At 42.2% G+C, this 25,284-nt stretch overlaps 1 protein-coding gene across 1 annotated transcript in view; it reads left to right on the forward strand.

Moving 5' to 3' along the window:
* LOC146547256 (receptor tyrosine-protein kinase erbB-4-like) overlaps window positions 1-25,284 on the forward strand; it is a 373,065-nt gene that overhangs the window by 212,282 nt on the left and 135,499 nt on the right. The window contains exon 3 of the mRNA XM_085263592.1: window positions 12,363-12,549. Coding sequence (XP_085119718.1) covers window positions 12,363-12,549 — 187 coding nt within the window. The remainder of the gene's footprint in view (window positions 1-12,362; window positions 12,550-25,284) is intronic.

Consider the following 25,284-nt stretch of genomic DNA (forward strand, 5'->3'; position numbering starts at 1 on the left):
GACTTAATTGTTTCATTATCTCAAGATATCAGACTGTTTTCACATGATCATGTCTGACTATCTCATTATCTCAACACAGCAAATTGTGATTTTTGCCGTGCTCGTGTTTGTTATCCTGAGATAACAATTGAATTACATTATTATCTCAAGGTATCAGACATTGTTTTCTCATGAGCGTGACAAATATCTCATTATTTTGAGATAACAAATCTGTGGTTTTTCAGAGATCCAACTGCTTCACCCCGCTGATTTTGTCTAAGAGTCTATCCAAATCGGCTTAGCCTGATGAAAGGGACACTGTCAGAAGAAAAGACTGGAGTAGATTACATTAAAAAATAAATAAATAAATAGACCCGCAGTGAGACTAACGCTCCTCAGATAGAACTGTCAGTAACATCTACCAATGGATAAACAGTCTTGGATCAAAGCAAACCTTAACATAATGAGTTATTAAGGCAGGATCAGATGAGATCAATATTAGGTTTAAGGTCCAACGAAACCACATGAATAGCTTCATTGTCTCCTTGCTGTGAATAAATGGAGACAGTTCTTTTAATATTACTTCCTCACTGGGTCCTTTGAAAATGGACTCAAAGCTCTTCCAGAGGTATTCTAGTGGGTTCAAATTATCAACAGAAAGGGGCAGAAATAGCAACACATGTTCTTTTGTCAGGATTAAGAAGCTGTGTGCGCAGTTCTAATTTTCTCAATTTAACCAAGAGGTTTTTGGAGCATTCCCAACCAATTCACCCCGAAGCCAGAGAGTGCACTGTTCAAGGAGACTACTTCTCAGACTCTACAGGCCTCATTTAGCATGTTAAATGTTAAACTTTATTCACAATTAGAAAAAGACTGAATAATAAATATGACTTTTTTTGGAAGGGTTGCCAGGAGAAAGCTTCTTCTCTCTACAAAGAACATGGCAGCACAGCTTAGGTTTGCAAAGTTGGATCTTAACAAACCACAAGACTTCTGGAGCAATGTTCTTTGGACAGATGAGACCAAAGTGGAGATGTTTCATATCAGCACAAACAACTCATATGAACTGCCAGCACAGTTGTGGAGGGGTGGGCCACAAAATGACTGAAAAAGAAAAGAATCAAGGTGTTACAGTGAGCCAGTCAAAGCCCAGACTTCAGCCTGACTAAAATACTGTGTTGGGATCTAGATAAGATAAGATAAGATAACTTTATTAATCCCTCGGGTGGGTTCCTCTGGGAAATTCAGTTTCCAAAAGCACAGCACCGACAGAAGTTACAGAGTTAAGATCTTAAGAGATCTTTGAATAAACAAATGGCTGCAAACTTTATTGAACTAAAGCAACACTGTACAGAAGAGTGGACCAACACTATAAACACCAGTATTAGCTGAAATGCCCATGGTAATACATAGGTGTTTTCTAATCTTTATATAAAAGACTTCCCTGAGTTCAGCTGTCATGACGGGGCTGAAAACATTTTTACTCATGCTGTAAAGTTGGGCTTTCTAACATGGCAGTCTGTGGGGGATTGACTCACTCACTTTTCACGGGCAGCCTCGAGTGGACATTTGATGAACTGCAGTTTCTAGGACTCATTTTTCCACTGTGCCGCTTGGAAATCCGATTTGAAATGCAAAACATCTGTATCACCGCTTTTTCCATTATAATAGCCCACACATCATAATCTTATCCCACATAGAGCATTTGTAACCACTGTCGCCAATTAGTATTAATTAAGGATCATAATAACAATCAATCATGCAGTTTACTGTGGTGCTGTGGTATGATAAGCTTTATAACATGCTTCATAATTAATGAAAATGAAATGAATAAAAAGAGTACATAAAAGTAATGACTCATAATCACATTTATAAAAACACATTAGGTTCATATGTGAACCTTTTCAAAATCACCCTAAACAAACATAGTTTTATTATTCTAGTCCATTTCTCACTTTATTTTTGCATCTGCATTGTACTATATTATTCCTGAATACCGCTTAATGCCTGTGCGCATAAATGTATAGCCCCTGGTGTCTGTGAAGGCCACACCAGACTGTAGGATTTACATTATTTTTGTCATATGCAGCTATTCGTTGAACCCTTTATGAAGGCATCTGCAGTTCTGTTTTTACTCATTTACTCAGGCTTTTATCTCTAATGTCTCTTTATGCCCCATAACTGAAAGTTAAGAAACATGAAAATATAATATGGTATAAAGAAATATGAGATGGTTAATAAATAATAAATGATTAGCTTTCATATATTTGCTCAATATTGATCTTTTATCGAGGCACTTTTAATGGTCAGTGAGTGAGGCTTCTTACTCGACTTTGAGCCTTTTGATGGAGCACAGGGGAAGAGGAGATTAAGTTTTCCTTCTTCAACTATAATTCTAGATACATGCAATATGCTATGCAGTTGAAAAGTCCTGAACAACCCCTCATTTGATACTATTTTGCTTTGAGGGAGTCAGGCTTTCTTGATGTTTTTTAAAGTGCTCTTGAACAACAGTTCTCTGTGCTATCAATGGTTTCCTCTGGGCATGAGTCTGGTTCAAAAACACATGATTTGTTTACATTTCTTTAGTCATATCTATGAAAATGGCAAGCTAGATCAATAACACAGTTTGACTGACATGAAATAGTATTTTGCACAAGCAAGGTGACTCCCAAAGAGCTCTTTGCCTAAAGCCTTCCATATGTCAGTATTGTATTTTGCAGCGTGTCCTTAAAAGAAAAACAGAGTAAACTAGAGAGTGGAGAACAAAAGAAGCATCAGGCCTAAAAAACTATCTACAGCAGATGAACAGTATCTGAAAGTCATGTCCTTAAGAAAAGGGGGGAACAATCCAGCAAAGACCTGAAAAAGGAAATTTTCACTTGCTACACACGGGACAGACATGACTGGGGGAAAGAAAAGGGAGAAAGAAAGAGGGAAAGAAAAACAGCGGGGAAGAGGGACGGTGATAAGGGCAAAAAACAAACACCAACAAAACAAAAATACAAAAAATACATATATCAATCACCTGGATCACCTGTTGAGAAAGAAAAAAGAGAAAACAAGCAAAAAAAGAGAGCAATATAATAAACAACATCATCGCGATGATCTATGTGAATATGACATCCATCCATCCATCCATTCGCTTCCGCTTATCCTTTTCAGGGTCCCGGGGGGCGCTGGAGCCTATCCCAGCTGTCATAGGGCGAGAGGCAGGGTACACCCTGGACAGGTCATATTCACACCCTGTGAATATGACAGTAAATACTAAATATTAAACATTATTGTGCAGCACGTAAGATCGACAGCACACAGTGTGCTTTGAGGTAGGAGCCAAAAAGGGTGTAGTTTGTGTCTGTGAGCACCCGTGTGTGCACCTGTGAGCATGAGCGCACTTGTATTTAAAAGGTTCCTTCATGTAATGATCTGCTAGAGGGTGTGGGGGGGCCACAGCCCCGTCCTCCAGGGCATGAAGCAGGTATGGAGGAGATCCAGGCTCCAGACATCCAGAGGCCCTCAGAACACAAGAGACCAAGGAAGACCAACAGAGGGGCAGCCGCGCCACTGTCCCAGAAAGAGCTGAGGAGAGTCCCAGATGAGGGCTCACTCAGCAGCCGCGGAGCAGAAGCCAGGGGGAGTTGCAGTGACGCGCCCGTTAGCTCCGCCGGCAGCCAGCTGCGCCAGAGTGACCGAGCCCCAGGCCGAGAGGCCGGGGGCACCCCACCTCCGAAGGGGCCCGAGCGAGCCCCAGGCTCCAGGCCCCGACAAGCAGCCACCAGGAGTGAGCCGGTGCGTACCTGGACGCCCATCCCCGGACACAAAGAACCACCAATGCACCGATGTCTGAGGGCGTCTGCCACAGGCAGGGGGAGTGGTCGGGGAGATAGGCCTCCAAACCTTGGAGGGCCTGAGATGTCCCCAGAGAGGTGGCGTCTGATACCCGACCTGACATATAGACTCAAACAAACAGGCACACACAGATACAAACATCAATTCCCACCCTCATGCTCTCATATGCACTTACTCAGCACTCACCCAACGTGGAGACAGACATAAATAGACACTATGCACACAATCAAACCCCCCAAGCGTACTCTATACCCCAGGTCTAGGTACCCTTGCCTCTAGAGGGGGAAACTGCACCCAGACCCAGGTAGTGTTACCGTCTTCTCTGGGGTGGAGAAAAGCAGACTGCCCCGACTGATGCTGTACTTTTGAGAACTGCAGGGAAGATGGTACACGGAGAGAAGGTCAGGAAGGAAAACAGAGTGTTCCATAAAAAGGAAGGCGATGGCCAAGATTGGATAAGATGGTGTCATATTTCAGGAAATCTTAAATAGGCATTCAGCCAGTTTTTATTTTAACATATCAACATATCAAATAAGTGTTATTTCACAATATAGTCGCTATTATCATTATTTTTCCTTTATATGAAGTGGGGAAAAGGCAACTCAACTGGTGCCCTGCAACCAATCAAAACAGGCAACATGTTGACATCATGTCAGAAATTGCAATAAATCTGGGTGCAGAACAGAGCAGTGTGGGATCATGTTGAGAGAGAACAGAACAAAAGGCAGAAACATCCAAAGAAGAGCTTTGAATGTCCTTCAAGAAGCCTGGAGAACTATTCCTGAAGACAACTTAAAGAAAGCTGCCTAAGAGAGTTCAGACTGTGCTGATTAATAAAGGTGGTCACACCAGAATATGTTAGAATTGTACAAACCTTAGTGTAGTTCCATGGATGTTTGCACATTTCAATAAATCATTGCTTCTCGTTCACATTTTCCTTGCAAAATAAAAAGAAACTATGGTGGCCCAAAAGTTTTGCCCATCACTGTTCAAAAAAAGTGTGTGTAGCTATTATTTTTTAAATGACCATGTCTTAAATTCTTTTTCCTGTAAAATAAAAGTTGTGTAAAGTCTTGGGTTTAGCCCAAAGGCACATCATGGGAGGACTTGCACTGGAGAAATCTGTATGCATATCTATCAGCTGTGTTTGCAGCGTTTCTCGAGTAACTGCAAAGTAAGTTAGATGAATCCATTACTGAAGGCGCACAGGCTATTACCGTAAAAACGTCATGCATTTTTGTTCAAATGGGCGAGCTCTGAATGCCATGTAGCTCATAGTCGCTTGATGGCATTCACCTTCTTACTAACTGTTGCTAAAATGTAAAATGATACAGTTGAGCGTGCGCGCCAGCCTGGAAGGTCTCGATTTCTCAAATGACAAAACTGTTTACTCATTTCCTACAAATACTCCTCCTTCCAAATCAGAGTTACTCTATTTCACCATCCGAACTGAATATCTGCATGTGTGTGCCTTACAAAAACATTCCCACATATCTGGAGGGCTTGCAGGTGCCTGAGCTCAGCAACTCCACCACACAGCCTCGGTTTCCAAGACAGCACGGGCACCTTCTATCATGATTATGTTGTGGGAAGTAAATAAAGCACTTTTTTGGCTTGTCTGCTTTGGACTGGGTGCCGTGTATCCTGAAGCTACAAAGTGCAATTTAGCAACATGTGAAATTCACATTTTACCCGGAGGTAGAGCAAAAGAAGAGAAGAAACAAGCCTGTCGGGAGCGCATGAGATTCTGTTTGACTGAGCGCTCCACACTAGGCCGCTAATTGCCTGCGATTGATGGCAGAAAGCGCTAGAGGAAACGTTAAACTTGCAATGCATCATGGGTAGTTGACCCGTGTCGACTCGGTCTTGTCTGTGCCTCTCGGCGATGTTTCTTTTTCACGCGTAGGCGGGGGTTATTGGCATACGCGAGGCCCGTGCGTGCATTCAGAGTTGTGTGTTTGCGTGCGGGGCAGAGAGGACGTTTTGCACAAAGCCTTTGTGGCGCTTAGAACTGGAAAAACACTCTGATCCATCAGACTTCAGGCACGAATCAAAAGATACCATCTAAAATAATGACCCGCGCTGTGCAAAGATTTTAGAGCCCTTCTTCTTTCCCCTTTTTTGACCTGCTTCAATGGCTCTTTCAGTGGCCGGCTCAAGTCATTGTAGGGGAGGATTAAGGTGTGTGTGTGTGTCAACGAGGGTTCATGCACCTTGCTGGTACAAATTAGCCCTCCCACTCACCTTGTTAAGTGTATTTTTTTTTTATTTTTTTTTCAAGAAAATACAAGGAAGGGGGAAAAAAGGCATCAGTTTTGGTGCCCACTGTCCACCTTGTTAAATCGGAGCACACAACGCCTACAAGGCAGCGGTGGGCAGCTACTCCGAGTAGCATCCTCCAGCTTCTGTGTTTGCGTTTCTGAGACAGAGCACGGTTGATGCGGCAGGAGGGGAAATGCAGGTGCTTGCGTTTACTTCCCCCCAGACCTCCCTCCTTCCCTCCCTTCCTCCTCCTCCTCCTTCAGCACTGAGGAATGCAGATACATATTGATCGAGAAAGCGTTCAGGAAAAACAAAACCCCAAAAAAACTATTTATGGCAACAGAAGGAAATTAAATAGTGTCAAACAAAATTACAGAGAAAGAGCAAAGTAATCCTTTCATTTAATTGGGTACATTACAACAAAAAAAATCCTTTCTAAGTCTTGTTTTTTTTTCCCTTTTCTTCCGCTCCTCTCTCCCTCTTCGTTTCCTTTGCTCCTGCTGGAAGGCTTTCCCTCGGTTGCCAAGCAACAGGGAAACAGTTTTTCTTTGGTTTTGCCAGTGGCTCCCGGAGGCTGGCAGGGAGAAGGGGGCACAGTGGAGGCACTGTGGAGTCTGCCAGCAGCCGAGTGCATGCCTACAGCTGGGTCGGGGTTGCGGAGCAGCCCGCGATGCCCCTGGCAGGCACCTGGAGGGTTACGGCGGAGTTGACGGTAGAAGGGGCGAGCTCGCGTAGCACTCCGGCCCTCAGGCTGTAAACATGAGGTCACGGAGGGGTCAAAGTGATGAAACGGCGTGGCTTCCAGCCAAGCGGGGCCACGTCAACCAAAGGCACTCGGAGAAGAAAGCCTTTCCTGAGCTCTTTGTCTTTAAAGGCTGAGTCACAAGTGGCACAGAGTTGCATAAAGTTGCACAACTTTCTAACAAACAGTTTGCAAAAAATATAGCAACACATATTTGAGAGAAAATGATTTCACTGAGGGGTTTTTGACAGGCAGTGGAGTAACTCACAATAGAAACTCTTTCTTCTAATAAGTATGCTAATCAAAGCCTACACTGAAATGGATTCTACTGCTCTTTTATTATGTTGTTCTGTCTCTTTTCAGGTGATTGACACATTGTAATCTTGCTAATAAGCACCTCCAGTGTCTGTTTCCTTCCTATTGTGTTAGTGTTATAATAGGCCAACCTGGCAGGTGCATAGCGTTTGCTTAGCACTCAATATAAAAAGAAGCTAATCTCAGTTACCTGCTATTATCGTGAAACGCAGCCACCCAGTGCGCTGCGTCCTAGCTGTCACTCTCTGCTAATGTCCCCCGGGGGTCAGCAGCCAATCAAACCTCACATTACTCATTTCCTCCCTCCCCTCCCAACCAATCATCCACATCATTATTGGCCTGTCTCTGGTCATTAGGATGTCTCAGTAGCTGCCCTGTCGCTGGATATTTCAAATGCCTTTAAATGAGAGTTTACTATTTAATGAAGATTTCTGCAGGACATGAAGGCAAACGAATGCCATGAATTCATTTCCAGGGCTGAACACAGAGGCTTTTCTGGTGAATTAAAATAAAGACAGTCAAAAATTCAAAGGGCTCACCTCGGCTACAAGTTGAAATAATTGCTGCTTTCAGTTCAAATGCAAGACTCAAATATAAACCAAATCAGAGAACGTGAAAGGCCTGTGCCTGTATTAAATCCTTAACTTATCTTAATCGAGGAGGTGCACAGCAACTCTCTCCAGAAGGCACATTTGTGTAGCGACATTGATGCCCCGTACACTAAAGAAACACATGTTGACATAACCAATTTCTATCATCTAATGCTCTTATTGGTATTCAGACATTTGGTGACTGCAGTCAGCAACCTAGGCAGTTTGTAAGATAGCTTTGGGCAAAACACAGCAAGCTAGCTGTCGTTAACACGACAGTCGCACTAGAGAGAACTTGGAGACCATGACGCAACCAAAATTATTGTAACCGTGCACAATTAACCTTTCATCTTGTTGCTTTTTAAATGGTTACTTTGAGGATGGGGATAAGAACTGCAGCCACTCGCTGTCAACTGCCGTCTTCAAAGAAACTTTTATGTGCAAAGTAGACGGTGATAGTCAGTCTGCTGTCAGTTCATAGTTGATTGGGGTCAAGCTGGCGATTACATGCGGCCTGTCTTTGATAATTGAGAAACGAATTGTGATAAACTGCAAATTTGTTACTGTCAGTTGGAAATCTCCTGTCATCTACATAAACAGAAACTCCTGCAAGAGACTGCTGCCTTTTGCCTTATGAAAGCTAAGATCAGTTCTAGCTCCACTATCACCCTGAACTAGATAAGCAGGAGAAGGTGAAGTAATGGATGAAAATTCAGAAATTCTTTTATAAATGGTGAAGTAGTTGTTGCATAACAGCAATTTAACAGCAAAGCTTGAAACCTTATTTTTAAACTGGCATGTAACCAGGGTTGAATTGTATTCTCTGTTCAGTACAGACTGTCTGACTGTGATTGGAAGCAGGTTTCTCCTATCCAGGTGACCTGTGCAATCCTGCTGCAAGTGTAGTCTGTCCTACCGCCCATCAGTCCGGGGTCTTTCTGTGTGGAGTTTGCATGTTCTCGCCGTGTTTGCGTGGGTTCTCTCAGGGTACTCCGGCTTCCTCCCACAGTTCAGAGACATGCAGTTAGTGGGGCTAGGTTAATTGGTAACTCTAAATTGCCCATAGGTGTGAATGGGAGTGCGAATGGTTGTCTGTGTCTTTGTATTAGCCCAGACTGGTGACCTGTCCAGGGTGTACCCTGCCTCTTGCCCTAAGACAGCTGAGATAGGCTCCAGCCTCCTTCCCACCCTGAAAAAGGATAAGCGAAAGAGAATGGATGGGTGGATGTTTTTTGCAATTCTACTTTATACTTTACTCTAATTTCACTGTTCCATTACTGAAATCTGGCAGTTATTAGTTAAATATAGCTGACAAAGTAGAGACAGAATTGTTTGAAAGTAGATTAACACTGTTGCCTCAAAGCAAGATCTTGAGTTCAAAGGTCAGGGCCTTTTTGCGTGGAGTTTGAATGTTCTCTCTGGCTGCTGTGGCTTCCTTTCACAGCCCAAAGACATGCAATTAGTGTGTGTTAGGTTAATTAGTGATTCTAATTTGCCCATAGGTGTCAATGTGAGTGCAAATGGTTATCTGTCTCTCTGTGTTAGCTGTGCGACCCTACACCTCGCCCTATCACACCTGGGATAGCCCCCCCCCCCCCCCCCCCCCCCCCATGACCCAGAATTAAATAAATGGAAGAAGATGGATGGATAATGGATAATAAAGTATTGCAGTGAGGTTGCAGGTCTAAGGCACTTCAGTGTTTGGTTCAGTTTTCATGCCTGGAAGCTGTGTCCAGACACAGTAAGGACGCCGAAGGGCATTCTCGCTTTGATTTCTATGCCATTAAAAGTCATTGTGCAGCCACAGGCTTTTAATACCCAAAAGCTACACCCATCTGTTTTAATCCTTACATGGACTTGTTTATAAGCTAACTTTAGCAAGTGCTGTTGACCAATGGTATTGAGGCAAGGGGCATCGGTACAAGTAAACTGGAATCTGTGGAAAATTGATCCCGTTTTTTAACTAAGGAGAACAAGAGGATAATACTCACATAAAGACGTGCACACTCGCACTTTTAAGAAGTAGTGGGTTCCAATTAGCTTGTCAGTGGTGGTTGGTAAAATGTGTTAGTGCACCATTTAGCAGCTGTTGTGTCTACATTATGTTTGTGATTATCTTTCTTTCTCTCTGTCTGTGAGTATAAGGAAGCCTGCACTGCTGTTTGAGTCACTCACATAACTGATGCACTGCCACAGCGATGGATTTTTAGCATCAAGGGAATAAGCTGTCTCGTAGATACACACACACATGCGCATACACAGATAAAGCTGCATATCTGGTAATAATACTTGATATGAAGTGGCAATTTGGTGTCTGTCTGATTGATGTGGCTGCCAGTTTTCTCAGTTTTCTTCTTATGAGGACTTTTTCTGTTGATGTGTCAATAAAGTGCTAGTCTACTGTTGACATTTAACCCCAAGTTTTCAGTTATTTTTCTTAATTTGTTTAGTGATGACCCAGGGTTGAGGACAAACGCTTTTGTGGAGAATTCATAAAAAAGAAAAATACTCCAAAATTCAAAGAGCCTGCCTTGGCCCCATCCTTATGCCTAACTTGGCAGATGAATAAATTTCCCCCGACAAGTGAATAACGCAGTGGTAATCAGTGTGATTTTTTGTGACTTTTGAGAAGGTCAATTGATGCACAATGAGGCAGATGGTTGAGGTCTTCCATGCTCTTCAGCAAGGCACTCAGCATGCTGAAGCTCTCTATTTTCACATTTTATGAGTCCCTCTCGGGCAGATTATTTTTCTTTTTTTTGTAGTTTCTTCAACAGCATATACTGCTGAAGCCTGTGAAAATAAATCAAACCGATACCATTTATATTTGAATAAGAAGAATATAAAGAATATAAAGAATATAAAGATATGATTGCTTATTGGGTCTATGAATGCGATGTGCGACTGCAGATTCCCAACCCTAAAAGAACAGTTGAGGAAATATAATCAGAGAAGTGCAATCAGTCTGCAACTAAGCTGACATTTTAATCATCGTGGTCTGTACATCAAAATTTTTTATGTGGTTGACATTTCAAAATGCAAATAACATGCTCTCTGCACAGAAAATGAGAGGAATGCAATACAGCTTTGACTATAGTCGACAGAGCTAGCAGGCGTTGGAAGAGAGGAATTGGAGGTAAAAATGTAAGTTTCCATTCACTTACAGAGGGCCAGAGGGCCCAGTGGCGCCAGTGTCCGGCAGCCGCGCCTCTGTCAGTGCGCCCCAGGGCAGCTGTGGCTACAATGTAGCTTGCCACCACCTTGGCCACCACCAGTGTGTGAATGTGTGTGTGAATGGGTGAATGACTGAATGTAGTGTAAAGCACTTTGGGGTCCTTAGGGACTAAGTAAAGCGCTATACAAATGCAGGCCATTTACATTTTAACAACCAGTCGTACAACAGTGGGGGTTTAAATCTGAAGTTATGGACTTGGGCGTCATTTATTTATTGGTATCCAATCAATTGTCACATTGGATGATTCTTCAAAACCAGTTGGATTACTCCCTAATTTGGTCTTGGCAACTATGCTCACTGGCTACTGTGTTAAGCTAAAGCAAACATCTAATCGGCCGATCACATAAAAGCAACTCAGTATGTTAAGGCATGTAGACGTGATCAAGATGACCTGTTGAAGGCCAAACTGACCATAACACTGAGGAAGAAATCTGATTAAGGTGTTTTCAACATGACATAGTTGTTGTTGTTGGTCTGAGTATTTCAGAAATACAAAAAAATAACTTGAATAAAAGAGACAAACTGTTTCTCTGTATCTACTGCCGATTCATTTTCTTCGTGGTAGTTTCCATAACATTCAACAAAATGTGCAAAAGATGGGACTTTTTGGTATCTTGTAATGTTCAGGTTACAGGCTAATCTTCTTCTGACTGTGATTAAACAAATAAGTATGCATTAGGTAAATGCCAAACTTGCATGTCCTGCAGAATCAACTAGAATGTGGGACATTGTACCAAGATGTGGAACCTCGGACAAGGATTAAAAAGGATGTTCAGTCCCTCATACAGACACACATGCTGTCAGCCTAGTCAGAAGAGAATTCTCTGTCTACTTTGAGCTGATAGAGACCCAACAGTAACTGGAATAACCACTTATTACAACCAAGATGGGCTCCAGCAACAGAAGATCACAGTAGTTGCTGCTCTTGTCAGCTAGAAACAGGAGACTGAGACAGGCTCGCCTGCTCTGATGATTTGCAAATAATGCTGCAAAACTCAAATGGTGGGGTCAGAATTTGGCATAAACAACATTAAAGCATTAATCCATCCTGCCTGAACGGTTCAGGCTGGTGGTGGTGGTGTAATGGTGTGGGCGATACTTCTCACACCTGCCTACCTCAGTATTGCTGTTGACCAGGGCCATCTCTAAGATATCCAGCCTGGTACTAGCAAGGTTAAATTCAAACTGGAAGCTGGTCCTGAAAACTGAATAAATCAATTGTTAAATATCCTAGCTATGGTGAAAATATGGTTATACATCTATAACAACTGGTTAAAGTTAAGAATATTCGTGATTATGATTAACACAAAGGCTAATGTTGGCTAATTTGATTCGATTGTTCTTCCATTTTCAATCATTTAAAATTATAATTTTTTTCCTTCCCATACAGTCTATCAAAGAAGTGACCGGTTATGTGCTGGTGGCACTTAATCAGTTCGACTACCTGCCACTGGAGAACCTGCGGATCATCCGAGGCACCAAACTTTACGAGGGTCGGTACGCTCTGGCCATCTTCCTGAACTACAGACGGGACGGTCTGTACGGACTAAGGCAGCTGGGATTACGTAACCTCACAGGTCAGAGTTATGTCATGAGTGAAATGTATTTTGAACAATACGCTCAATAACCAGTATGTTCATGTGAAAACCTCTTCACGTTTCTCACTTATCTTATCTTAGAGGACAAATAAGGCAAAATAATTCATAAATAAATAAATAACCCAACCAAAATAAATATATTTTCATCATTTTAGTTATGATAATTCACTCTTAAAAAAGTGAAATGCTTAGCAATTTAAACTCCCTCATAAAATAAATAGCATCTTTTTTGTGAATTATGCATATATTTCCCAGCGCCCTATAAAACATGTTGCCGTTTTTGGCACTACGAATGCTTTGGTTTGACTTGTTTTTAACACCCACATATACAGCTTTAATAGGGCCTTTTTAATTAAGTCACAAATCGGAGTTCGACTTTTGAAGTTACGTATCTGCCGTGCTGGCAAATTAATCTTCAGTGTTGCCATATAGAGAGATCAAATGTCTGTGAAAAGTCCTATTTTCCTGTCAATTACATTTTGTTTACACACTCCAAAATGGGCTTCTTTCATGTAGTAAGTTTTTGGAAGTGATTGTGCCATGTTTTATGCAACAGTTGCTCCCCTTTTTTTCACCCGCTTGTTTTTGTTATGTCAGCGTGGATAAGCTAAAGTGGATTGTATTTGGAAAGGGTAGCTTTTTGTCTGCGCTAAATTTATTTGTGCATAAGGTCCTTGAGTCGCGACCTCTGCATCAGCTAATCTTTGCCATTTTGATGTGACCCAGTGGTAGAGCGACCTTCCAACTGCACTCAGAATAACAGAAGCAAGGACTATGTTGTATTACAAGCTTTGAAATCGTGTTTTTCCTGCAACTGCTTCACTGTCTTACCGAATTACATCCCTGCCACTCAATTTTCTCATTATTTCTATTAGTCATGTGATGTTCACAGATTTAATGGCAGTGCGGCTGCTAAAAGGTTAGTTTTTCCCTGCATGTCGAGGAGTCAGATGTTACCTTTATCTGCCAGCTTGGCTCCAGCATTGCCATCCCTTCCAGAAAGAAACACAAGATGTCTCAGGAAGAACGCTGGCTGACGGACAACTGTCACATGTGATCTTAGGAGAAGCAGTAGAGTCTGGGGGGGTCATGTCAGAATCAGAATCAGAATCAGAAACTTTATTGTCATTGTCAATGCTGTGTTCTCTTTTACAGCATAATTTGACGCTGTACTTTTGGGAACTGCAGGGAAGATGGTACACAGAGAGAAGGTCAGGAAGGAAAACAGAGTGTTCCAAGAAATGAAGGCGATGGCCAAGACTGGATAAGATGGTGTCATATTTCAGGACGTCTTAAACAGCCATTCAGCCAGTTTTTATTTTAACATATCAAAATATCAAATAAGTGTTATTTCACAATATAGTCGCTATTATCAGTATTTTTCCTTTATATGAAGTGGGGGAAAGGCAACTCAACTGGTGCCCTGCAATCAATAAAAACAGGCAACTTGTGTCACATGTTGACATTATGTCAGAAATTGCAATGAATCTGGGTGCAGAACAGAGCAGTGTGGGATCATGTTGACAGAGAACAGAACAAAAAGCAGAAACATCCAAAGAAGAGCTTTGAATGTCCTTCAAGAAGCCTGGAGAACTATTCCTGGAGACAACTTAAAGAAGGCTGCCTAAGAGAGTTCAGACTGTGCTGAAGAATAAAGGTGGTCACACCAAATATTAAATATCATGGTTGTTAGAATTGTACAAACTCTGTTTTTGCCTTGTATACTGTAATTAAATGTTTCAATAAATGTCTCCAACTATTTCCCATTTTCCACACAAAACACAAAAAGGAGTGGCTCGAGACTTGTGCACACCCAAAAACGAGGTGTAAGGAAACTGTATCAAAAGAAAATGAAAAAGGGTGTCATTCATTTCGTTCTGCATGAAACATGAATCTCTATCTGGCAGAAGAAAGGCGTTCCTGCTGTCAGAAAGGGCAATGAAGGTAAAAAGGCAGTGATGGGAACTGAAAGGAAACAACTCTGGACCTGGGATGGGCATTGTAAGCGCACACCCGGGGAGGCTGTCCTTTACCACATCAGAAAGATTGAGCAACTGAAGGAAAGAATATAAAATTGCTTGGAAATGAAAAATGTCAGTTAAGAACTAACTGTGTTTGTCTAAGTCTCCTCATGCTCTGTATTATACAGTATCAGTCCATCTCGTTCATTTTATAGTTTAGTAAATGGGAAATGCCTGTTAACTGCTTGTAGACAAGACCGCAAAGGACGGATCACGAAGCCGTTTTGAGTCTGTAGACAGCTTCTGCTTTGTCTTTAATCTTGTTGGATTTTGGAAGAAATTTGTTGGATTCCTTTACTTCGGCAAAACAAGATGAAATTCTTGTTCTTCCAACACGGATGGAGCTAAATCTTCTCGAGTGTTATACCATGGCCAATGGGAAAAATCACATCCAACACGTATGTCCTCTAAAGCACAGCCAAAGGACAAAGACAAATGCATGAGGATCTGCCAGTGACTGACGATTGTTTTTCAAACCAAGGTATCAGAAGTAATTTGTTAGAATTGAATCAAATGAATTAATAATAGAAGATCATTGAGCATACGGTTTATTGTAGCACATTTAGGGTTTGGGGTTTCCTTTTTGTTTTCTTGCAGAGGAGAATGCCAAAACATACAAAAAGGGAAGGGTAACAAACTGGCCAAGCCACTGAGACGCTTCTGCTATATCCCACTTTATTGTATTTTGCCTGAGGTTTCTTCTCTGGCATCGATCTGCCTACTTTATTCCTCTTTCCTGTGGGCATTGTAATTTATCCTGCATCTATCCTGCACTCTTGCTTCAGGCAATTTCTTTGTCCGACGTCTCACAGACGAAGCAAATTAAGCTTGGTGTAAAACAGAAGTCACGTGTGTTGAAGTATTTTTGTTACGTCTTTGAAAGAAGGTTCAGCAGGAGCAGTAAAATGTTAGAAGCCCATACATCACCGCTGGTGTTCAGGAGGTTGTTTGGCAGAAATTTATAGTTGGCTCTTATGCCGTTGACTTTGCAGTGGTGTTTATTTATTTATTTATTTATTTTTATGATTGATGACCAAACAGTGGTCCATATTGAACACCTGACAGATTTAGTTTAATATGCAGTGTTTTATGGAGTTGGAACGCTGTGATAAAGGACTCCTGAGAGAGGACACGCTGACATCCTAAGCCAGTAAACCGGTAGGACGCCTTCCATTTCGACCACCCCTACAAAGAGAGCGAGGCCTAAGAGCACCTTTATCCCTGAATGACTCATGATGGGCAACACATTGCTCTTTTCAGTTCCTGTGCTGCAAATAACATGGACTGAAAGGATCACACGCAAGGTGAACAGGAAATGTCATCTCATTGGCCAGCTTGTGTTTTGATTAAGTCCTCCCCCCCCACCTTTTTTTCTCTCACAAGAAACAGCTCAAGCAGGTCCACCTGTTCTCTAAGGTGTTTTGTTTCCCCTGAAGTGAAACGATTGCGTGATCAGTGTGCTTCATAAGAAGCCAGGAACGAGACAATGATGCAATTACTGTCCAGCATTTCTGCGTCGTTCCATGTTATCGAATGACGGTAAGTCCAGTAGTTTTTGTGCAACTATCGGGCCGTTGACGGTGGAAGAGAAAGTGTAGGATCCTTTCCGAGTGCAAGAAGTTTCTCCCTGCATTATTTATGCCCACAATGCATAATGCACATCTCCAAATTTCTCTCTCCCCTTTTCTTTTTTTAACATTTTTCTCGAAGCGTTTGGAGATTGCGTCGAGCCGCAGAGGCAGAATTTACTTTGGGTTTCTTGCCTGTCTGCCTGGCACTCCTCCCGTGCCCCGTTTCAGCACATAATCAGGATGGGCGCTTCACAATGCTAGACTTTAGTCCATACCGCCTGATCCCAACACACCCCGGTGCCGCAATTAAGCCAGATGCATATAGATCAGTGCAGTTCCTCTTGATTCTCTCCACACCTCTCCCTGGGAAGAATGGGAAGTACAGTATCTCTCTCTCTCTCTGTTAAGCTGACAATTAGGCCAGCAGATTATTCTCCTTTCCTTAACGACGAGGAAGATAACATGCACATTTGCTTAGATTCATGTATGATGTAATGTACTCATTTGTAATTCATTTTCTATCCCACCACTGCGTCCGCCATATCTACAAGGGATGTATGCGTGGCCAAGGAAGAATATATTCAGCATTTCTCGCTGCACACAATACATTAAACAACAGCTTTTCGGCTACTTTATCCCTCTGTGGATTTAGTACACAGTAGGTGTCCGCAGAAAGCATGAAATTCAATTTGGCTGCGGAGTCAGTATGCATACAGTTGTGCAGTCTTCATGGCAGCGAGGATATAGAGTAATCTGTGTTAAAGTGACTCCTCTGATAGTGACTTGTTCAGCTTCACCCTGTGGTCCTCAAGCTCTTTCTGAGCCAGTATATAACACCCATAGGAAGCCACGAGAGCTGTGTGCATACATACACCAGGGCTCGCTACACATAGCAGTGCTAATTACCCCATGCGGCGCAGCAGTGGGTATCGTAAGCACCCGAGCTGATGAAGTGCTGCGTGTGAAATGGTTTTCAGATCCAGTTTCCGCCTCTTTCTTTGCTTAACTTTTGCTTTGTTTTCGAGCTTATTCCCCCCCTCTATTCCTCCCCCCCTACCCTGTGAAATTGCCCATTTGGATGAGAGCCAAATGGCTCAGCATGCCCCAAAGAGAGCTCCGACTCCAACTTCCCATCTGGCAGCAATGCCCCCTTTGCCCGTGTGCAGAAAGCAAAGCACCAGTTTTTGCCATCCCCCTGTTCGTTTATTCTGACAACCTCTCTTCTTTTATCGCCCACTTTCATTCAGACTCACTGGGGGGAATAGTGACACTGCTATGTTTTCACAACCTGGCAGCATCCCAAGGATCCCCTAATTTAAAACTAATAATTTACTGCTGCTGTCTCGCTAATTGCAGCATTTTTGTGGGCATTTTGAATGCATTTAGGCCAAATTACCAACAGCAGTTACTGCTGAGATGAATTGATTAACAGACTTGATTATAATTAACCCCATATGCATCTTCATTTTTAGAGCATGACTATTGATTTACCAGGTCACGGGGATTCTAAGTTGTTTATCATTTTCACAGTCGCTCAGCTTGGCTAGATCAGCTGAGCAGATGGTGATTTTTCTTCGTGTTGGAGGAGATTTGTGAGCGAATGATCACCAGATCACTCCAGTATCAGTTGAATGCATCCTGATCCCCAAACGTCTGATGCTAATAAAGATATTCATTGGTATCCATTCTTTGACCCTCCAGTAGTGACAACAGTGGATACTGTGAGATATAGTTTCTCTCCTGGAGAACACAAAGATGTAAGAACCACGTTTTCCAGCCGTAAAGAAGTTTGCATCCCATGTACCTGCCGCTTATATTTTTTTTGTAAATCACTTTTTACTTTCACCCTCTGTTTATAAAAGTGGTTTCTTTTACTCTTTCTTCTCCTTGTCTTTTTGTTGTGTTCATGTTTCTGTCTTCCTGTTTGTCTGCTTAACTTCTGTCTTGTCTCGCTTTCAGTTGCTTCCTGTTTTATTTCATGCACTTTTTGTCCTTGCAGTTTACTTCCCCTTTTGATCCTTTTCCTCTCCTTATCATCTTGATTCAGTTCAGTTGCCACCAGCAACCACCAGTCACTTCTTCCTTGTGATTGGTTTTGTGACTACCAGACTGCCACAGTCACCCAACTTTTAGAAGTCCTTGTCTGTAAACACCAACTACTAGCCTAGTGTTAGTAAATCTTGAAAAAGTTTGACACTGACAAAGAACCTACACCTTCACAGTAAATGTTGTGACATATTGACTTTTAAGGTGAAAGTGAAGGTCTCCGTTTCCAGTCTGCGGAAACCTTTTCAAGTTTCATTGCTGCTCAGCAAGTAGTTGGTAGGTGTTTGCAGAATCTGCCCTGGTTGGGTACATAAAGTCAGTACTGCATAACCTCCAGGTACTCTTAGCAACTGCCAGAAACCTTCAGCCAGTCAAAGAAGAGTATGTTTGCCAGGAGATCACTGATGACAGCCACCTTCCTTCAACAACCAGTTACTAAATGGTTGTTGAAGATACCTCTCTCACCCAAAGTATCTACCAGTGGGTTGCCATCTAATTTCTAGGCTTTATCCCCGCTCATTGCAAAATAACACTTAAACACCGATGTGGTTAATGGTGATGCCACAGTGTCTATTAAAACATCTGTATGTAACGAACTGTTAACATAACCTGGTGCAGCACTTCACTGATGACAGTGAATACCTTGTGCATGATGGCAGCAATGATGCCAGGAACATAGGTTATGTGTACATCGCATTAATATAAAACCAGTAAGGTTTTGCATATTTAAAATGAATAAGAATCAGACATGCAAAAAAAGCCTCTGTGTAAGCTGCGCATTTCTCAGCTACTGAGAATGAGCAAACTTCCTCTTCTTAAGTTTTAGAAGTATAATAAAAGCTGGATTTGATCTATACAGTAAATCCCTGCAGTGGAGAGTACAAAGATCCTGCACATCAAAGCTATTACATCCTCTGTTTATTCTTTTTAAAAAGCATACACCTAAAAAGAGGAATCCTGTAGCTCATATTAAGACAACTGACTCTTGTTGCCTTTTATTCCTCCACGCTTGCCTCCATTTGTAACTTTTCCCACCTCTTCTTCATATCCCAAACTGGCAATTCAGAGAGATATGTTTGTAGACAATAAATGTTAGGCGCTCTTTTCCATTTTGCTTCCAGTTTCCAGCAGCATTCCTGTTTTCCCTGTTATGGAATAAAAAAATTAAATAAATATTGGGGTAAAAAAGCAACCATGATAATTGTGTTTGGAATTTGTATAGAAAAAAAAACTTCCAAGGCCTCTTTATTTAACATAAAGCTTGTGGTGTGATCTCCAAAAAGTGGTGTAATTACTGAAAGATCAAATAGAGCAAAAGCGGCTAATGCTAATACCCACTCACACTCTGGACTGTTATGAGGAAGAGGGAGAGTAGAGGGATGGGGCCCATTAATAATGAATCCAGTGTCATCATTAAGGCGGCAAATGATTAAAACATATCTCCCAGCTTCAAACGCTGCTTTGGTACCCCAGAAAATGCTGCAGTCGTGGATCTGCAAAGCAAGAGAGCCCTTCAGTCTGCTTGTGAAATAAAGTTTTGCTTTTTTTTTTCTTTCATCTTTATCCCTCTTTTTGGAGTGTTGAAAGACCAAAGCACCAGCATTCCTTTTTGAAAACAAAAAACACTTCAGAATTATGTAATGTAATGCAACCCATAAATCCACACGTTTCTTACATATGAACTTTCATGCAAAGTCAGTTTGGAAATCATTTTGCAGCACATTCCTGAGGGCTCTTACTTGTGCTGTCACTTGGAGAAAAGGCAGCCGGGCCAAAAGAACCTCAGTCAAACCTGCTGTCATCCTGCTGTATGTCTGCACACAACAGGACGACACGTCTGGCTTTAATTTTTTCTTCTTTTCACATCTTATTTCCCATACTTTTTTCTCTTTTTGCACACAGAAGTCGCTGGGACTGTGCTCAGTTTTATTAGTGTAGTTTTTTCCCCTTTCTTTTCCAAGTTCTTTGACAGGAATACCCAAGAGGCTTCAGGGTTGTCTCCATTATTGGCTGTGGCATGTCTGGAAGGAGGGCAAAATGATCTCTAATGGAGTGGTAATAGTACCCCAGGGCAGTAAGCCTGCTTCCCAGTGCCCTGTTCTTTGATGTTTGGATTCACTTCCACTGGCTGACACATTGTACTTTATAGGTCAGTGTTAGCTGACCGTGGCTAACTGAGTTACCTGCACACCTGAAAGAACTCCCAGAGAGCAACAATGGCTTTACACCATAATACCATATAAAGCCAAAGAAAAGCCTGTTTGAACCCTCCCCGACACTAGTGTATGCAAAATTTTCTAAATCCCTCTTCTAAGGGAGTCTGCAGCAGTCGATCTATTAGTCATACGTCAACAGGCCTGATAGCAACTCTGGCAATGATGGCATTGATCTGTCAAGATCACCCAGCATAAACAGACTGACTCATCACTCCCTGCTAGCATGCACCAAGCTCAGCACATCAGAGACTGGGAAGTTACTTACCCAAGAGGCTTCCAAATCTACAAGTGGGTTTATATGAAGTATTAAAGACTGCAGTCACAGTAGAGTTTTTAATGTGATCTACAGCTAATTAGAAATAAGGAGCTTTATGTGTCACCATACTGGTTGTCAAATACTGCCTTTTAGAGTGCTAACAGTCTTTTTTTTAATAGCAGCAAAGTTCAAATTCAGAGGCAAGAGAGGTTGCAGCGGTTTAGGTCCCAATCAACAGTCCCACAGAGTGCATGGTCCAGTCACTCAGGCATAGCGACCAATTAATGACACCCTAGTAACCTGGTTAAATAAAAAGGTGTATTCCATGACTGGTTGGTAAGCGATTGCTAGAGGGTGGCTACTGACATAACCACTTTCTGGAGGAAAAATTGGTTGCAGAGACGTATACAGTGCCACACTGATTGCTTTGGTTGCTATCATATTGCTGTATTCACCCACGGTTTCCATGAAAGATGCCAAACGTTAGTGATAAGTGTTGGTTGCAGTGGCGATGCACTACTTATACATTGAAGATGATGATTTCCTGTTTCCAGTGTGTGTCACACTTTTTCAGGTTTCACTGCAGGTCAGCAACTAGTTGGTGAATGTGTGTAGACATGTCTTCCATGCAAACTATGGGCAACCATTACAATCTGCTAGGAACCAGCAACTGCAAGGTGGTTTTCGCTGCAGCATCATCCTCTTTGCAACCAGTTTCACCTTGTAACTCTAGCAACCACTCGACATCCAGCTGGTGAATAATTTTTTTTCTGACTCACTTTTACTCACTAGACTCTTGAATAATCAGGGCCAATCTTATCTTAGAAACCTCATGATACCGTGTCACCCTAACAGATCACTTTGCTTTTTGATAAAGTTTATACAGGGAGTGCAGAATTATTAGGCAAATGAGTATTTTGTTCATATCATCCTCTTCATGCATGTTGTCTTACTCCAAGCTGTATAGGCTCGAAAGCCTACTACCAACTAAGCATATTAGGTGATGTGCATCTCTGTAATGAGAAGGGGTGTGGTCTAATGACATCAACACCCTATATCAGGTGTGCATAATTATTAGGCAACGTCCTTTCCTTTGGCAAAATGGGTCAAAAGAAGGACTTGACAGGCTCAGAAAAGTCAAAAATAGTGAGATATCTTGCAGAGGGATGCAGCAGTCTCAAAATTGCAAAGCTTCTGAAGCGTGATCATCGAACAATCAAGCGTTTCATTCAAAATAGTCAACAGGGTCGCAAGAAGCGTGTGGAAAAACCAAGGCGCAAAATAACTGCTCATGAACTGAGAAAAGTCAAGCGTGCAGCTGCCAAGATGCCACTTGCCACCAGTTTGACCATATTTCAGAGCTGCAACATCACTGGAGTGCCCAAAAGCACAAGGTGTGCAATACTCAGAGACATGGCCAAGGTAAGAAAGACTGAAAGACAACCACCACTGAACAAGACACACAAGCTGAAACGTCAAGACTGGGCCAAGAAATATCTCAAGACTGGTTTGTCTAAGGTTTTATGGACTGATGACATGAGAGTGGGTCTTGATGGGCCAGATGGATGGGCCCGTGGCTGGATTGGTAAAGGGCAGAGAGCTCCAGTCCGACTCAGACGCCAGCAAGGTGGAGGTGGAGTACTGGTTTGGGCTGGTATCATCAAAGATGAGCTTGTGGGGCATTTTCGGGTTGAGGATGGAGTCAAGCTCAACTCCCAGTCCTACTGCCAGTTTCTGGAAGACACCTTCTTCAAGCAGTGGTACAGGAAGAAGTCTGCATCCTTCAAGAAAAACATGATTTTCATGCAGGACAATGCTCCATCACACGTGTCCAAAAAACTAATGACATGGCCACCTTGTTCACCTGATCTGAACCCCATTGAGAACCTGTGGTCCATCATCAAATGTGAGATTTACAGGGAGGGAAAACAGTACACCTCTCTGAACAGTGTCTGGGAGGCTGTGGTTGCTGCTGCACGCAATGTTGATGGTGAACAGATCAAAACACTGACAGAATCCATGGATGGCAGGCTTTTGAGTGTCCTTGCAAAGAAAGGTGGCTATATTGGTCGCTGATTTGTTTTTGTTTTGTTTTTGAATGTCAGAAATGTATATTTGTGAATGTGGAGATGTTATATTGGTGTCACTGGTAAAAATAAATAATTGAAATGGGTATATATTTGTTTTTTGTTAAGTTGCCTAATAATTATGCACAGTAATAGTCACCTGCACACACAGATATCCCCCTAAAATAGCTAAAACTAAAAACAAACTAAAAACTACTTCCAAAAACATTCAGCTTTGATATTAATGAGTTTTTTGGGTTCATTGAGAACATGGTTGTTGTTCAATAATAAAATTATTCCTCAAAAATACAACTTTCCTAATAATTCTGCACTCCCTGTAGTTATGGCTGGATCCGGTGACCCTAAATCCTCCTTTAGTTTTGGTACAATAGGTCTAGGCTGCTGGGAGTGATGATGCACTGAGTGCTTATTCTTCAATTATATTTGGCATGCAGACTGGAGCCAGGGATCGAAACAGCAACTTTTCAACCAGTAGATTACCTGCTCTACCTGCTGAGCTACAGCTGTCCCATATGGAGGCTGCCTGATTGCTGGGGATTCCTCTGTATTATTGTAGTGTCTTCACCTTCCAATATAAAGCACCCTGAGGCAGCTGTTGATGCGATTTGGCGCTATAAAAATAAATTTGAATAGAAATGAATTGAATAACATTGTTAAGCATTTAACGGGACTGTTTGATAAATGACTTCTGAAACATTTTTCTAATGAATTCAAAAGTTAATAAATGCACTGTGGTTACAAAACTAAGAATTAAAGGCAATAATGCAAAAAAGCAGTCATTTTCACAAAGTCAGACGGTGAGTAAATTGTCCCCTGCTTTCTCCTTTGTCGGAACATCGATACTTTTCGTGCTTAAACTCAAACAACTGCTATTCAGAGTGAAACTGCTGTGTGGCGAGCCCGTATGAGTCAGCGTTTCCACCCGGCACTTCTTGGAAATCCAGTCTAATCAAACTAAATAACCGTGACTTCATCAAACTTGCTCATTAGAGCTGAATTAATTTTTCGGGAGATTAGAATTGCTTGTGACCAGAGTCTTGTGTTCCCATTCTAAATGATCTGAAGCACAAGATGTAAGCATCGTTTCATTCCTTAACAGAGAGAGAGAAACCTCAGTGTGCTCGCTGATGTGATACAGGACATTACTTGACATTGCTGCTGTGTCAGGATGATGTTTTGTCCATCGGATGGGTATGTGAGGTTTTTTTTAACCACTCTTAAAGACAAAACGAGGCTGTATCCGGTCGCTGTCTGAGAGCAATTATATTCAAAGCGGCTGATTGTTTGTCTCGCCCACGAGCCTCGCGCCACCCTTTTGACATTGCTACATATTTGCATGCTTTGGGCTCTTGGAGTGGTGAAGGTGTGTTGTGCAGCTTCCTCTCTTCATTCTCTCCCAGGCGTCTGTAACCCGTTTGACTTTGTGCTTTAATGACATTTTTGGGTCCACTATTTTTTAAGTCTTCCCCCCTTGAGATTCCCCAAAAGAATGAATCCATTAGAGTGTTGAGCAGACCAGTGAAGGACTGCGTTTGCATCTGCTGAAGAGGCCACGTAATCCAAAGCTAGAATCCAGCAGAGGGGGGAAAAGGAAGTGTCCTGCCGGACTGGCTCACAGTACCTGACGCTAAATATACAGTAGAACCAGATGGAGGTAATTTACTGGTCATAGTTGATTTGCTAATGCCTGTCTGTGTGTGTGTGTGTGTCGGTGTGTCCTAAATTACCCAAGTGGAGGGATGAGTGCTGCAGCTCTGTGCCAGAAAATGACAAATTGCCCATTTAGCCCATTGTAACTGTCAGTTCCAATGCAGAGGGTTAGTTCTGTTTTTAACACTTCTTAAGCATTCTGTGTCATGAAAATATGTAATGAGTCTAATCTGAATTACAAAACGCACGTCAGGGCTGACAGAGTGCATGCATGCTCGTGCACATTTTTCTGCACCTCTGAGGAGAACTTTTCTTTTTTCTCTTCTGTTTTTTTCTGGCACCCTGACTCCAGAGTGGACATTTAATAATAGCCCACATTTCAAGTTATGAGCTCGGCCGCGCAGGCAGTTTTACTGTCTTCACAGCTCCCCTATGGTCCATTCGTAGCGCCCTCTAAATTTAAGTTTGATGTTCTTATCTTGGACAATTGTACCAAAACACCATTTCCAGCACAATAATAGAGCAGAAAGTGGACTGACTGTCGGGCTTAATCCGCTGTAAAACGGCCTATCACTGGTGTTGGAGGGGTGGACACAGCAACACGGCCTGCAGTTCTGAGCTTGTTTGTACTGTGAAGCTGGCAATTTCTTTGATGAGTGAGTTCCTTGACCTCGAGGTCAGTATATATAGAAGTAAATCACTTTTTTTTTTTTTCAAATTTCTCATTTCTTTAAGTTTATTTTCACTTTAAAAAAAACAAATCAAACACCCTCACCCAACACACACGCACGCACATCATCGGCGTTGGCTATTGACGACCGTTCGTTACCCTTATTAGTATTCAGCGGCTCTCTCATGGTGTTTGGC

Source organism: Mchenga conophoros, linkage group LG23, assembly GCF_057382185.1.
Source record: "Mchenga conophoros isolate Kocher_MC1m ecotype Shallow Benthic linkage group LG23, M_conophoros_male_GT1.1, whole genome shotgun sequence".
Lineage (NCBI taxonomy): Eukaryota > Metazoa > Chordata > Actinopteri > Cichliformes > Cichlidae > Mchenga > Mchenga conophoros.